Here is a 14,098-nt window from a genome sequence, read left to right as displayed (position 1 = left end):
GTGCCACGCCGGGCTGAGTGGCCCTGGCAGTGCCCGGTGCTCGCGGCAGCACAGCCTTGGACACACACACCTGTTTTTCTTCTTTCCAAGTTTCTGTTCTATCCAAAAGAGAAAAAAGTTTTTGCATTTCACAAAGAAAATGTGTGTGTGTCTGACCTGCCGTCGCACACCCCGCGCGGAGCGCCCCTGGGACCCGGCAGCACCCACGCTCCTCGGTAACGGGCGGGGCACGTTGACCAGCTCACTGGACTTTGATGGACGGCGACAGGGCGGGCGAGTTACAGAAGGGCCGTCCCTTCCCACAGACCGGCAGGAGCCAGCTCTCCCACGGGAAGCCCGTCAGGGACGGGGCGGGAAGGCGGCTGCGCAGGGCAGCCCCGGGTGGGTCACCGCCGCCCACAGCGTCCACAGCTCCCGCGGGCCGAGGCGGTGCAGCAGCAGGAGCCCCCTGACCAGGCACGGCTCCAAGGGGGCCAGGGGCCGCCGGATCCCAAACGTCCTGAAGCCCGCGTGGTGGGTGGGGCTGAGGCCCAGCCCACGCAGGCACATGCCCACGAAGACGTCGTCGATGGGGAAGAGCTCCGTGGCCTCCACAGCCGCCCGCAGGCGCCGCACGGTGGCCCTGGACATGACGTAGCCTCCGCCCCCCGCGTAGGGCGGGTAGTGGCGGGCCCGGTACATGGAAGGCGGGATGAAGTACTTGACCTTGGTGTTCCTGTTGGGCCGGGCCTGGCGGATAACATCTCCAACCAGGAGGTCCTGGGCCGGGTCGCGGCCCTCCAGGAACTCCAGCACGTTGGGGACGTGGACAAAGACATCGTCGTCCCCCTTGAGCACGAAGCGGGCCTGGGGACAGGCGGCGGCCAGCCAGCGCTGCAGGTGCAGCTCCTTGAGCGTCAGGTTGAAGAAGTCCTCGGCGAAGTCCCACTGAAGGATGTCCCCGAACTGCGCGCTCTCGTAGGCCAGCAGCAGGGCCAGGGCAGCGGGGCGCGCCACCCCAAGCAGGAACACGAGCTTCAGCTGCCGGCCCCGCGCCCAGGCCCCCGCCCGGCCCCACGTGCCGCGGATGGCCGCGCGCCGCTCCACGTGGCCCGGCTGGGACTTGATGGCCAGGAGCAGGAAGAGGTCCCCCGCACACCCTACAGGTTGCAGCAAAGTGGAGAAGTTCCGGCAGTGGCGATAGGTCAGGAAAAGGCGATGCCGGCCAGGCAGGGCCAGGGAGACGTCAGCTGCCGTGTGGTTAGGTGGGCACTGACTGCGGTGGGCCCCTGGGGGAGCCCAGAAAGGCTGGTGGCCCGCAGGGGTCCCCCGCGGCGCAGCCTCCCTCTTCAGGAGGAGCAGGGAGCCGAGCAGCAGCAACGCCAGGCCGGACAGGAGCAGCCAGCTCGGCCCGCGCATGGCCCCGGCCTGCAGGAGAGCGCACGTCAGCGGGCCTGCCCCGCAGCACACCTGAGCCCCGCAGCACACCTGAGCCCCGCAGCACACCTGAGCCCCTGCTCCGCCGCGTCGCCCCCACACAGCCTGCAGCTGCTTGAAAGCGCACACCAGAGGAAACCTGAGTAGCTTCAATTTTGCAAATGGCAGGCTTAGTTTAGCTTTGGGCCAGACTCCAAGCTCAGATCCTGATAAAGAGCTCTTCCACCAAAAGCAAAAGCACTTTGCGAGTGGGTGAATGGCGCAGGGGGGGCCTGTGGCATGGGCCTCCTCAACACGCAGTCCCAGCTGCTCCATTCCACCCCAGCTCCTGCCGGCGCAGCTGGGAAGCAGCAGATGGCTCCAGCGCTTGGGCCCCCGCATTCATGCGAGATTCAGAAGCTCCTGGCCCAGCCCTGCTTGTTGCTGCCCTTTGCAACTGATAAACGAATCTTTTTATTTATTTATTGGATAAACAGGTTTACAGAAAGATCTTCCAACCGCTGGTTCACTCCCCAAGTAGCCACACAGCCAGAGCTGAGCCAATCCAAAACCAGGAACCTCTTCCTGGTCTCCCACACGGATGCAGGGTCCCAAAGCTTTGGGCCATCCTCGACTGCTTTCCCAGGCCACAGGCAGGGAGCTGGATGGGAAGTGGAGCTGCCGGGATTAGAACCGGTACCCATAGGCGATGCCAGCACTTGCAGGATCAGCCAATTGAGCCACTGTCCCAGCCAGCTAAGTCAATCCGTTTTGTTTTGAAGATACCACCTGAGCTACCCACACTGCACACTGAGGGCTGACGGCCCCCCACAGCACACCGGGACGCGGCCCCTGACCCGGCGCTGGCCCCTGGGAGCGAACCACGAGGCTTCAGCTTTCAGATAAAGTCAAACTATCTCAGAAAAACTCGGCCCAACGCGGCAGGCCGTGCGGGGTGTCCCCAGTGAGGGAGGCAGGGTTCCCTGAACCCGGGGGCGAACACGCCCCTCCCTGGACGCCCTGTGGATTCCCGGGGGCTTAGGCGGGCGGCTCCACACCCCGAAGCTGCAGCCTTGGGCTTGGGGGGCCCCTCCGGCTCACCTTACTGAGTCCGCACTTCTAAGTCTCCCAGGACCCAGGTGGAGGTGCGGACACGCGTCCACGGGGTGTCCACCCGGCCCACGGCCGCAAAGCCGGCCTCCCCCTCCACCAGCGCGAGGCCCGGGGCCCACCGTCCTCGCCCACTCACCTGGACCGGCGCGTGGACACCGAGGGCGCGCTGGGCCGGGAGGCCTTCAGCGGCCCCAGCCTGAATCCCGGCCTCGGAGCAGGAACCGGGGACGCAGAGGGCGGCAGGGCGGGGAGCGGGTCGGGCGCGGGCTTGGCCGGCGTCCCCGCGAGACTGCAGGCCTGGGACGTGGACCCGGCGCGCGAGGCACGGGGGCCGGCCCTGCCCGGGGCGCCTCGGCCCGGCTGCGCCCCCCGCCCGCCGCCCGCGGAGCCCTTCCCCGCCTGCACGACCCCTGTGGGCTCGGGGCGGAGGGTCGCCCGCGGCGAGGGGGTCGGGGTCCGCGTCTCGGCCGCCTGGGTCGCTGAGCCCGGCCGGCAGCGCGGCGCCTCGGGCCGCGGGCGTGAGAGCAGCTCGCCCCGCACCTGGGCGCGCACCTGGGCGCACTGCGTCGGCCGGGCGGGCTGCCCGTCGCCCGCCCTCCCGTCCGCCCCGCCCTCCCGTCCGCCCGCCCTCCCGTCCGCCCGCCCGCCCGTCGCCCGCCCGCCCGTCCGCCCGCCCCCCCGTCCGCCCGCCCTCCCCTCCCCGTCCGCCCCGCCCCTCCCCGTCCGCCCCGCCCCTCCCCGTCCGCCCCGCCCCTCCCTCCCCGCCCCTCCCCGTCCGCCCCGCCCGCCGCCCCGCCCGCCCGCCCGCCCGCCCGCCCCGCCCCGTCCGCCCCGCCCCCGCAAGCAGACGCCAGGCTCGGGCGGCGGGCGCCTTTACTCGGGCGCGTCGAGGGCGCGCAGCGCGTCGGCCGCCGAGCGGCACTGGCTCAGCTGCAGCTGCAGCTCCACCGTCAGCGGCTCGGGCTGGTACTGGCTCTCGCCGAGCGGGGCCGCGGCCTTCAGCTTCTCTGAGGAGGGAGAAGCGCGCTGAGAGCCGAGGCCCGGGAGCTGGACGGGCTGGCTGCCCCGGGAGGGCGCGCGGTGGCCTCGAACCCCTCAGTCCCTCCGGGCTGCTCAGCACCGGCTTCACCGAGGCCGCGGCTGGCCACGCGGCCCCGTCCCCCCACACGCACCGCCGCGCGCAGCCGGCTTCGTGCCCCGTTAAACTTCTCTTGGATTGCGCGTTGCTTTCTCCCTTGGACCACGGTTGACTCAGAATTGTTACTCACTTCCCAAACTTGGGGGAATTTCCTAAAAGCTTCCAGTTCGCGGATGATAATTAATTCCTTCCACGCTGTCCGTGGAGGGCCAGTGCGCCATGCTCGGGGCTCGGGGCTCAGCTGCCCAGCCGCGCTCCCCTCAACTTTTCTGGCAGGTCACTGCCCTGGCCCGCCGGGGTCAGGCCGCCTGGCACGGCCGTTTCCCTCCTACCCCTTCTCTAACATTTGCCCGCCAGTTCCAGCCCGCGTCTTCAGAATCTGCTCTGATGGAAGAACGCCCCTCTGCCGGCAGCCGCACATCCACTCCGTGTGCCAGCTCTGCCCGCCCGGGGCCAGAAGGCACCTCCCTCCACGCCTTTGGCCCCAGGTCCAGCCCTGCCCGCCCTGCCCGCGCCGACACCCACACTCACCCTTCTTGATGACTTTCTTAGCCTTCTTGGAGTCCTGCCAAAGAACAGGAAACAAGGGGTTTCCTGGAGCGGGGTGGGGGCTGGTGGGGGGTGGCTTCCTGCAGGGGCATCTTGGTGAGGAGTGGGTCCTGGCCCCTGCTGCACCCCTTCCCCGCCCTGGGGCGCCTCTACCTTACCCTGGCGAATGTGAGCTTGTCAGACTCGGCGGTGCGTAGCACCCCGAAGTTGCACACAGTGGTCACCAGGGCCTCCCCGGCCAGCAGGGGCTCGAGTGGCACGAGGCAGCTGCCCAGCACGCGTGGCACGGGCGGGTCCTGGCGCAGCTCCCTGGAGGAATCCTTCCTCTTCTTGGAGCCCCTCCGCTCCTGGGGGCAGGGCCGGGTGAGGGCAGGCCAGTGCCCGGTGCCCGCCATGCTGGGCCCCGCCCGCTGGTACCTTGGAAGGTTCCTTCTCGGCCTTGTCTCTCTTCTCTTTCTCCTTCTTCCCCTTCTTGGCAAGCAAGGGGCTGTCCGCAGAGGGCGACGCCAAGGGCCAGGACAGGATCTGAGGGACAGGGCGCGGTGTGGCTGCGGCGGCCCAGCCCTGATCGCCTCCCCAGGGAGTGGGGCTTGGGGGTGCCCTGGGCCCACCTTCTCCTCCATGACGGTCACCGTGGTGCCCGCCAGCAGGAAGGCCTTGAGCGGCACCAGGCCTTTCACGGTGTGCTGCATCTCGTAGCCGCAGGAAATGACCTCGGCCCAGGGCTTGCGGGCCGTGCTGAACAGGACGGTCCTGGCGGGCGGGGCAGACCCAGGCCGGCATCTCAGCGGACCCAGGCATGGCAAGAGACCCCAGGCAGGACGAGGGAGCCGGGGCCCTCCTGCAGCGGCGGAACTACAACTTTCACAGGAAGATGTTACAACTTTCACAGAGTGGCTGCAAGTCCCCTGACTTGCACAGAGCTACCCCCGCCCCCAGGGGTGGGCTAGGTCGCCAGGGAGAGAAGCCAACATTTCCAAAGAGCCACGTACAAGAGAGCCGGGCGGCAGGGGGCGCTGTGGCACAGCGGGTTAAGCCCCCACCCCAGCTCTCGGCTCCGGGTTGAGTCCAGGGCTGGGAGGCAGAGCTGAGGACCCTGCACCCACGTGGGACCCTCGAATGGAATTCCAGGCTTCTGCCTGCAGCCTGGCCCAACCTGGGCTGTGGCAGCCACCTCGGGTGGGTGGGCAAGGGGGAAACCAGTGGCTGGAAGATGTCCCTCTGTCACTCTGCCTTTCAAAGTATTTTCTAAATAGAGAATTTATTTTTTTTAAAAAAACATATGGGATGAATTAGATGCGTGGAATGAGACACTTCTTAGAAAACTGTTCTAATATTGAAAGTGGTAAAATTACTTGTGACTCAGCTTTTTAAATTAAACTTTTCTCAAACTGAAAAACCACAAACAGGTCCTTGCCACACCGCTTCCCCGCCCCGCCCACACCAGCCTCTCAGTTCCCTGGCTCCGCCCCAGAGGAGCTGCAGCCCTGGGATGGGGGAGACCCTGACAGGCTGGCACCCGGACTCTCAGCTGGGACTTACCCTCTGGAACACACACAGGGCCTGCAGCGGGGAACCCAGCAAAGAGAGCCCCGAAACAGAGAGCCCGAGTTCCCACTGACACAGGCCCCGGGAGCAGCCGCCGTGGGCCGGTCCTGCCTCCCACATGGAGCGTGGGATCAAACTCCTGCTTCTGGCAGGGCTCAGCCGTGGCCACGGCAGACACTTGGGGCAAAGGCCGGGCAATGAGAGATCTATGTGTTTCTTCCTCTCTGCGTCTCAAAAATTCCAAAAACTTTGTGCAAACATGTAATTTTAAAACAACACATTTTACATGGATTTTTAAAAACAATTCTTTAGGGGCCAGCACAGTGGGGTAGCAAGCTAATCCTCCACCTGTGGTGCCACCATACCATATGGGCACAAGTTTGTGTCCCGGCTGCTCCACTTCCCATCCAGCTCCCTGCTTGTCAAGGTTGAAAGCAGTCACGGATGACGCAAAGCCTTGGGACCCTGCACCCACGAGGGAGACCTGGAAAAAGCTTCTGGCTCCTGGTCTCGGATCAGCTCAGCTCTGGTCATTGCAACCACCTAGGGAGTGAGCCAGCAGATGGAAGATCTGTCTCTCTCTCTGCAAACTCTACTTTTCAACTAACTAAATACATGTTTAAAAATAAACCCAGAAGTTCCTGGACTGCAGTGGAAGGAACCAGGCGCACAGGCTGGCGGATGCCAACTGGCCGCAAAGCATCGACCCAGAATTAGCTTCACCCCCACATCTGGAATCACAGGTGTCACCCTTAGACCATTAACTCCAGAGACTCACTCCCTGGGGAAGCGCTGGCTTTGGGCGGGGAGGTGGCACCTGCTGGTCCTGCCCCAGGTCCTCCTCTGGCAAGCAGCTCACAGCCAGGGGATTCCAGGAGCGGCTGGGAACAGCCAGGCCTGCCACTCCAGGACTCTTACCCTGGGGACAGGCTAAGGTGGTGGCTCATCCGGGGCCGCAGCTTTGCCAGCTCTTCTGCTGAGTCCACGGACCTGGGCAGCCCGGCTGAGCGGCCCGAGAGCAGGGACAGCTCTGAGTCCGGCAGCTCCATGGTCCCAGACTCGGGCGACTCGGCCTCCTCCGAGACCTCCCCTCGCAACTCCTCCGGGAGGTCCTCGGCGAGGTCCTCGCCCAGGGGCTCAGTGCTGGGCGAGGGTTTGACAATCTGCAGGAAATGCCGGGAGTTCTCTGCTCTGACACCTGTACACCGCCCGCCCGCACAGGCAAACAGGCCCACTTCTGCGTGGGCTCTGACCACAACGAAGCACAGTGGGAACAGGCTGGGAGCCCGGGCCTGCTCAGGGCTGCTCCCCAGACAGCAGGAGGAGCGAAGGGGTATGTGGAGACATGTCCTCCACGAGGGACCCCACGCGCCCCAGTGTACAACCGCCCACGTTGCAGGCCCAGCGCAAGGGGGCGCACCTCAGCCAGCACACCGGCATACTCCTTCCGGTCGCCTTCTTCGTCTTCCACAAAGTCGTAGGTCACGTAGTAGGTGTACGAGGTGAACGGGCCCTCAGGCCCTGGCTCCGGCTCCAACACGGAGCTATCTGGGACGCCCCTGATGTTCCCGATCGTCACCACCAACTGTGCTGCGGGGGCCAGATCTGCCAGGAGGAGGAGGGGCTGGCGGGAAGACGGCAGGCGGGCAGGGGGAGGCCCGGGCAGGGCAACTCGGTTCAAGTCCCGGCTTGGTCTCATTCAGCAGGAGTGACTTCACATTACACCTACACACACGCACGCCTGGCTCTCCAGCCCCGTCCTGGGGACCCGGGGCACACCCAGTCGCAGTGAGGGTGAGAGGTGCCACCCGTGGGACCACAGCGTGTGCCTGGCAGGTTCTCAGACCTGGGCTCAGACGCGGGCCACAAGGGGGCGCTGTAAAGCTACTGCAGGGATGGAGGATGCCAGTTCGCAGAGAACAGGTCAGCCGCCCTGGGCCCAGCTCACCGCCATGCAGGCTGAGCCCCCGGAACTGGTGCTTCTCGTTGGGGGACACGGTGATGTCATCCAGCACACAGAGGCGGCCCAGGCTGTCGATGGTGAAACCGCGGTAGTAGGGCACGAGGGCCAGCGGGTTCCCCTGCAGCACCAGCAGCCGGAGGCGCCGCAGGGTCCGCAGGGCAGCCACCAGCCTCTGCAGGTCTGTTAGGTCGTTGAAGCTCAGGTCCAGGGAGACGAGGCTGGGCCTGGGGGTGGAGAGTGGGGGGTCAGGCTCCCGGTGAGCAGGGTGAGCAGGGACCAGCGCCCTGCATCTAGGATGGGTGATGCTGACCTGGACGAAGTGGCATCGGGGAGAGTGAGCATGGCCCCTCCTCGGCTGTACCCCTGCACTGCTCCAGACCCAAGTGAGGCTAGGCTGACCTCAGGGTCCCATGCCTGAGTGTCTCCTCTTACTTACACCCTCCATGGGAAGCCTGCCCCACCACTGCAAGCGCGGGACCACACCAGCCCCTCCCCGCAGGGACACGGGGCTTGCGGGAAGATGTCCTGGGTGGTGGAGGGAGCGGAGTGGGGCGGCTTCTGGGGGCTCCTGACCTTCATCAGGCAGAGGCAGGACAGGCAGCAGTGCCCACCACACCTGCACCCCGGTTGTGAACAGAGCCCCGGCTGGGAAGGCTCGTCCGAGGGTCTGCTTACTCCCACCTGGTCCTGGCTCCTCCCCTGGCTGCTAGCCGAGTGGTCGCCTCGCCAGGCCCTCCCTGGCAGTCCACAGGGGCTGAGTTACCAGTGGCTGGCTGTGACATACAGACTCTCCAAGGGCCCCAGGAGCTTGTTGTGCCCTAAGCCCAGATGCTGGAGGCCGGGGGGCGGCGGGTGGACGCACAGAGACTCCATGCTGGCCAGCTCATTGCCATACAGCTCCAACACCTGCAACCAGAGCCATGGCCGGGGCTGGGCAGGGCTGGGCAGGGCTGGGGCAGCTGGGGCCAGCCACTGCCTCTGCCTGGACACTCAAGAATAGGAAGCAAAGCATCTGTCCCCAGCTCCGGGCACCTGGACTGCCCCTTTTAAAAGATGTATTTATGTATTATGGACGGGGAGAAGAGGAAGAGCAGAAGTCTCCAACTGCTAGTTCGCTCCCCAGTAGCTTGCAATAGCCAGGGTTGGGCCAGGAGCTCCACCCAGGTCTCCACGTGGGTGGCACATTAGCAGAAAGCTGGAGCAGAAGTGCAGGTTAAGCCTCTACCTGCAACACTGACATTCCAGATGAGCAGCAGTTGGGAGTCCTGGCTGCTCCACGCCTGATCCGGCTCCCTGCTCCTGTGCCTGGCAGGGCAGCGGAGGACGGCTGGGGTGCTTGGTCCCAGTGCCCATGTCAGAACCTCACGCAGAGTGCCTGGGCTCCTGGCTTCAGCCCTAACCGCATTCGAGTGTTAGCTCAGTGGCATCCATCATGTGGCACGGCTGTCCCCACCCACTTCCACAGATGCCCGCTGTTCCTACTGGGAACCTGGGAGCTGGGAGGGGAGACCCCAGCCCAGCGGGCCCCACAGTGGCCTCCTGCGAGGGTTCAGTTTCCCTTCCTGGGGAAGATGGCTGGTTCCTATACCTTAAGGGTCGGGGGCAGGTGGGCCGCGTCCACCTCCTTGATGTGGTTGGCACTCAGGATCAGCTCCTCCAACTTCTGGAACTTCAGGAGGTTTTTGTCCACCAGAGTCACCTGCCGGGACAGGACAAAAGGCCAAGTCCACAAAAGAGAAGACAAAACCTGGGCAACAGGCCTGGCGGCGTGGCCTAGTAGCTAAAGTCCTCGCCCTGAATGTGCTGGGATCCCATATGGGTGCTGGTTCTAATCCCAGATGCTCTACTTCCCATCCAGCTCCCTGCCTGTGGCCCGGGAAAGCAGTGGAGGACGGCCCAAAGCCTTGGGACCCTGCATCCACGTGGGAGACCTGGAGAAAGTTCCTGGCTCCTGGTTTTTGGATCAGCACAGCACCGGCAGTTGTGGTCACTTGGGAAGTGAATCATCGGACAGAAGACCTTCATCTCTGTCTCTCCTCATCTATGTATATCTTGACTTTCCAATAAGAATTAAAAAAAGAAAAAAAAAACCTGGGCACCAGGCCCAGCACTGCCCTCCCTTTCCCTGAAACCCCTGCTGTGTCAGTACACTGACCTTCTGAACGTGGCTGGCCTTGGCCTCCTGCCAGAAGGGCACCTGTGCCCCCAGAGCCTCCTGAGGGCCTGCCACCGAGGCTCAGCGAGGGCTGTGGGGTATCACTGTCCACAGAGCAGGGCACCTCCCCACAGACCCTGGCTCCCTGAAGCCTTAAAGACACCAGGAGCACCTCCTGGCTGGGGCCTCTCCCTGTGGTCACTAGCTGTGATGGCTTGCCCTGGACAGAGGCACCTGCTGGAATTCAGCCAGGAAAGCGGTGTGACTCAGTCACCTCCCCTTCCACCAGCCCCACTGCACCAAGTCCTGTTTTCCCTGGGGAAGGAAGTGGAGGCTCTGATGAACAGGGCCCAGGTGTGGGTGCCAACGCTGGGCTCAGTCACTGAGCCACGGAAATGCGCAACCCCACCCCCGAGCCCCAGGCAGAGCCCTGAGGCCCTACTGTACACAAGGGTCTCCCTCCAGGGCAGGTGAAAGGGCAAAGCCAGGGCTGGAGCAGGGACCCCCTGAGAGCTGTGGGGGCCCTGGGAGCAGCCACCCTAAGCCCAGCCCACCGCACCTCCTTGTCCACCACGCGCAGGGTCCGGAAGTAGGAGCAGAAGAAAGAGTCATTGAGCAGCAGCGGGTCGCGGATGGCCAGCTCCCTGAGGAAGCGGTCCTCGGTGCTGGAGTCGCCGGGCAGAGCCCAGGGCGAGTGCGGGCTGCGCACCAGGTCCAGCAGCGCCTCCACCGTCTCCTCCTCGGGACTCGCCGTCTCTGTCTCTCCTGGCACAAGCTCCCTGCGCCTCTGCCCAGCCTGCGGCCCGAAGCGAGACTGATTCTGCAGGGATGGAGGGCACCGGCGTCTAGGCCCGAAACATTGTGAAATTGGAAAACTGGGAGGGAGGGTAGGGGAGAAATTTAGAAGTCTCAGCAACTATAGGGGATAATTTTGAATAATTATTGCCTGTGGATACAACCACAGTGGAAGGAAGGCACAGGGTGCTTATGTGGGACAGTAGCAGCAGCCACTACTTCCCACACCAGCACCCTGGTCACTCCACGTCCTGTCCAGCCCGCTGCTGGCCTGGGAAAGCAGCGGAGGACGGCCCAAGTGCTTGGATCTCTGTCATTCACGGGAGATGTGGCTGCAATTCCTGGCTCCCGGACGTTGCAGTCACTTGGGGAGTGAGCCAGCGGATGGAAGCTCTCTCCTCTCTCCTGCACCTCCTCCCTCTCCCTGCTGCTCTTTCAAAATGAACAAATAAATCCTTTTTTAAAAAAATGAAAGCAAGGGCCCGGTGCCATGGCCTAGTGGCTAAAGTCCTCTCCTTGAACGCACTAGGATCCCATATGGGCGCCGGTTCTAATCCCAGCAGCTCTGCTTCCTGGAGCTTCTGCCTCCTGGCTTTGGATTGACGCCACACTGGCCGCTGCGGTCACTTGGAGAGTGAATCACTGGAAAGAAGATACTTCTGTCTCTCCTCCTCGCTATATATATATATATATATATATATATATATATATCTGCCTTTCCAATAAAAATTTTAAAAATGAAAGCAAAATCAATAGATTATTTCACACAAAAGTACGATTGTGACAAGGGCGAGTGTCCTAGAACTGTTGACCCAACATCCAGTAGGTGCCAAGATCCCAAACAGTGCAGCACTGGTTGCTATGACAACACGCATAGAAACCACCCTCCCCCACCTCATGACCCTGTACCCTTAGTCACCCCAAATCCGAAACAGCATATGCTGTTGTGTAACGCGACCTTCAGGCCATGTGGGCAGGGGGCACCCGGGCAAACGTGAACTTAGGGTAGATGTCCACGCAAATCTTCCAAAGCCCAAGCCCCTGGAAAGGCGACCACGGTGGGGGCATCTTGTTTAAGGGCCAAGGGGGAACCGAGCCAAAAGGAAGGGCTTTCTCCACAGGGCAGCACTGCAAAGGCAAGTCCAGAAGCCAGGGCAGTGGTAAGTCAGGGATGGAGTGATCCCCTCCCACTGCTTCCGCCACGCACCTGTGGCATCTCAGCGTCCCTGTGGTGCTCTGCCTGCTCCAGGACAGACCACCGCCATTTCCCCCGTGTGTGGCTCGGCTCTGCCACAGGTGGGGAGCCAGGCACCCAGAAGGGAAAGGGGGCTGGACATTGGCCGTCCACATGGCCTGGGCCTAGACGTCACCCTCCTCGTCCCGGCCCTGGGTGCCCCACTGATGGCACAGCCTCTCTGGCCAGCAGAGCCAGCGCCCCGAGCCAGGGTGACGTCAGAGAGAAGGGACCTTTCCGGCTGCAAACGACTTTTTCCTTCTTCCGTGATTACAGCTCATTTTCACTGTCCTCTCTTCCTCCACCCCTGCCCTTCCCCAAAGCCCGGGAGGCCTGGGGCTCTGGCTGTCCTTCCCTGAAAGTTATGGGGGGAAGGACTGAGAGACCCCAGGGTCAAAGGTACTCTAGGCACCCCAACCTCAGGAGAGGCCCCCTGGAGAGAAGCCCTGGCCCTGGGTCTAGAGGCCCGGGTCCAGGGCGACTTTAGGCCCCTGAAGAAGACCACGGCCCTGAGGAACTCAAGCGGGGCCTGATGGATGCGGTGCCCAGGCCCCCTGGCCCCCTGGCCCCCTGGCCCCCTGGCCCGCCGCATCTCTGCTTTCCTCGAAACTCCAGCCCCACACCTGGTGTCCCATGCCTGCCCGCCCGCGCGCACCCCCGGCGCACCCAGCTGCCGATGCCGCACGGGAACTCGCGCAGGCACAGCCGCCGCAGGTGCTCGCGCACCGCCGAGCTCACGGTCACGGGCTCGGACCCCCGGCGTCCCTCCATGGCCGCGAGTCGCGGTCTGCGTTGCTAGGTAACGATCGGCGGCGCTGGCGCCCGAGCTGCCAACTTCCGGTCCAGGAAGAGTCCTTCAGGCTGGTGACCCCACTTCCCCCACGGCGCCTGGCTTTTCTCTCCCGATTTCCGGTGCAAACCTGGACCACATCGAGCCCCACACTCCGGTCGCCTCGCTGCTGGGCTTCCAACGCTGCCCGGAAAGGCTCTGGGGTCACCGCAGGGCTCCAGCAGGAGCGTGCTGGGCTGGCACATTGACCCAGGCCCCCCAAATGAGAATCACACGGGAATGGGGTACAGTTTACAGCCCACAGAGGCCACCCTTAGCTCAGGTACGGGGTCCCCACCACACAGGTGGGAGACCCCGAAGGACCTGCCCAGCCCAGGTGTTTCCGGGACGTGAACCAGCAGACCGACCACCGCTCTGCCTCTTTCTCAAGTAGGCATTAGGCATCCACTCTCGTGCCTTTGCCTACCGTTAGGGGGGCTTGCACAACACACACGCTCATCCGTTTGGCAGAGGTGTTCTAGTGCAGCAGGACGGCCGAGCCGGTCACCCCTTCACGGCGGTGGACCCTGTGGATGCCTGCTCGCGGTGGCTTTCCCAGCCGGTGCCCAGCTGCCCCTGTTGGGGAGCGTCTTCTGTTTTCGCTGCTGCTGTGGGACAGCTTCCTCCGTCTGAGGGCATGTCCTACCGCAGTGTGTCGTGGGTTCCATCGGATTGTGTATTTCTCTAACTCCAGCCATGGGGACTACCTTTTCACACGCCTAGAGGCCATTTGTAGGTCTTTGCAAAAAAAAGTCCATCAAATCCTTGGCTTGTTCTAAGATTAGACCCCAAGTCTTCCTCTAGCAGAGCAGTCTGAAGGTTTCATACGATAGGACCGGTGCCTTTTACATGCCGCAGTTATTTGTCCCATGCAGTGGGCTTTTTAAAAAAAACTTTTAGTGTTCTTAGACACACACAAGCTTTTAGCTTGGACTGAATGCAAATTGTCTTTTTTTCTTCTTTGGTTACTTGTTCTTTTGTTATCTTAAAAAATATTGCTAAAAAATAAAAACAAAAGAAAAAATATTGCTAACACACACACAAATATTGCTGGTCACAGCATGATGGCTCAGGGGCTTAATTAAGTCTCACCTTGCACATGCAGCATCCCATATGGGCACCAGTTCATGTCCCGGCTGCTCCACTTCCCTCCCAGCTCCCACTTGTGGTCTGGGAAAGCAGTCGAGGACGGCCCAAAGCCTTGGGACTGTACCTGTGTGGGAGACCTGGAAGAAGCTCCTGGCTTTGGATCAGCTCAGCTCCAGCCATCACAGCCATTTGGGGAGTGAAGCAGCAGATGGGAGATCTTTCTGTCTCTCCCTCTCTGTGTAAATCTGACTTTCCAACAAAAAATAAATAATTCTTTAAAAAAATGTTAA

General features: G+C 62.8%; 2 protein-coding genes across 2 annotated transcripts; both read right to left on the bottom strand.

The window, feature by feature from the left end:
- Positions 1–339: 339 nt before the first annotated feature.
- On the bottom strand, positions 340–1,398 carry B3GNT4 (UDP-GlcNAc:betaGal beta-1,3-N-acetylglucosaminyltransferase 4). The gene has a single exon (XM_040986856.1). The coding sequence runs from the start codon at positions 1,396–1,398 to the stop codon at positions 340–342; it is 1,059 nt and encodes a 352-aa protein (XP_040842790.1).
- Positions 1,399–2,640: 1,242 nt separating this feature from the next.
- On the bottom strand, positions 2,641–12,661 carry LRRC43 (leucine rich repeat containing 43). The gene is made up of 13 exons (XM_040986855.1): positions 12,557–12,661; positions 10,421–10,681; positions 9,295–9,405; positions 8,470–8,612; positions 7,692–7,930; positions 7,164–7,348; positions 6,662–6,906; positions 4,807–4,948; positions 4,613–4,720; positions 4,354–4,542; positions 4,178–4,211; positions 3,386–3,515; positions 2,641–3,103 (listed from the first exon to the last, which is right to left on the bottom strand). The coding sequence occupies exons 1-13, from the start codon at positions 12,659–12,661 to the stop codon at positions 2,641–2,643; spliced, it is 2,355 nt and encodes a 784-aa protein (XP_040842789.1).
- Between the last annotated feature and the right edge of the window lie 1,437 nt (positions 12,662–14,098).

This window comes from Ochotona curzoniae, unplaced genomic scaffold (assembly GCF_017591425.1).
Source record: "Ochotona curzoniae isolate NIBS_2020 unplaced genomic scaffold, NIBS_Ocur_1.0 contig_46, whole genome shotgun sequence".
NCBI classification, from domain to species: Eukaryota; Metazoa; Chordata; class Mammalia; order Lagomorpha; family Ochotonidae; genus Ochotona; species Ochotona curzoniae.
The sequence above is the reverse complement of the archived record's forward strand: the minus strand, read 5'-3'. Positions and strand labels throughout refer to the sequence as shown.

Bases quoted from the DNA above. Each gene is read 5' to 3' on its own strand.
- B3GNT4 (XM_040986856.1), bottom strand. From the start codon at position 1,398: ATGCGCGGGCCGAGCTGGCTGCTCCTGTCCGGCCTGGCGTTGCTGCTG.
- LRRC43 (XM_040986855.1), bottom strand. From the start codon at position 12,661: ATGGAGGGACGCCGGGGGTCCGAGCCCGTGACCGTGAGCTCGGCGGTG. The intron at 7,931-8,469 runs GTAACTCAGCCC...CTCCACCCCCAG, and splicing joins TATGTCACAGCCAGCCACTG to GCCCAGCCTCGTCTCCCTGG. The intron at 7,349-7,691 runs GTGAGCTGGGCC...TCCTCCTGGCAG, and splicing joins GGGGCTCAGCCTGCATGGCG to ATCTGGCCCCCGCAGCACAG.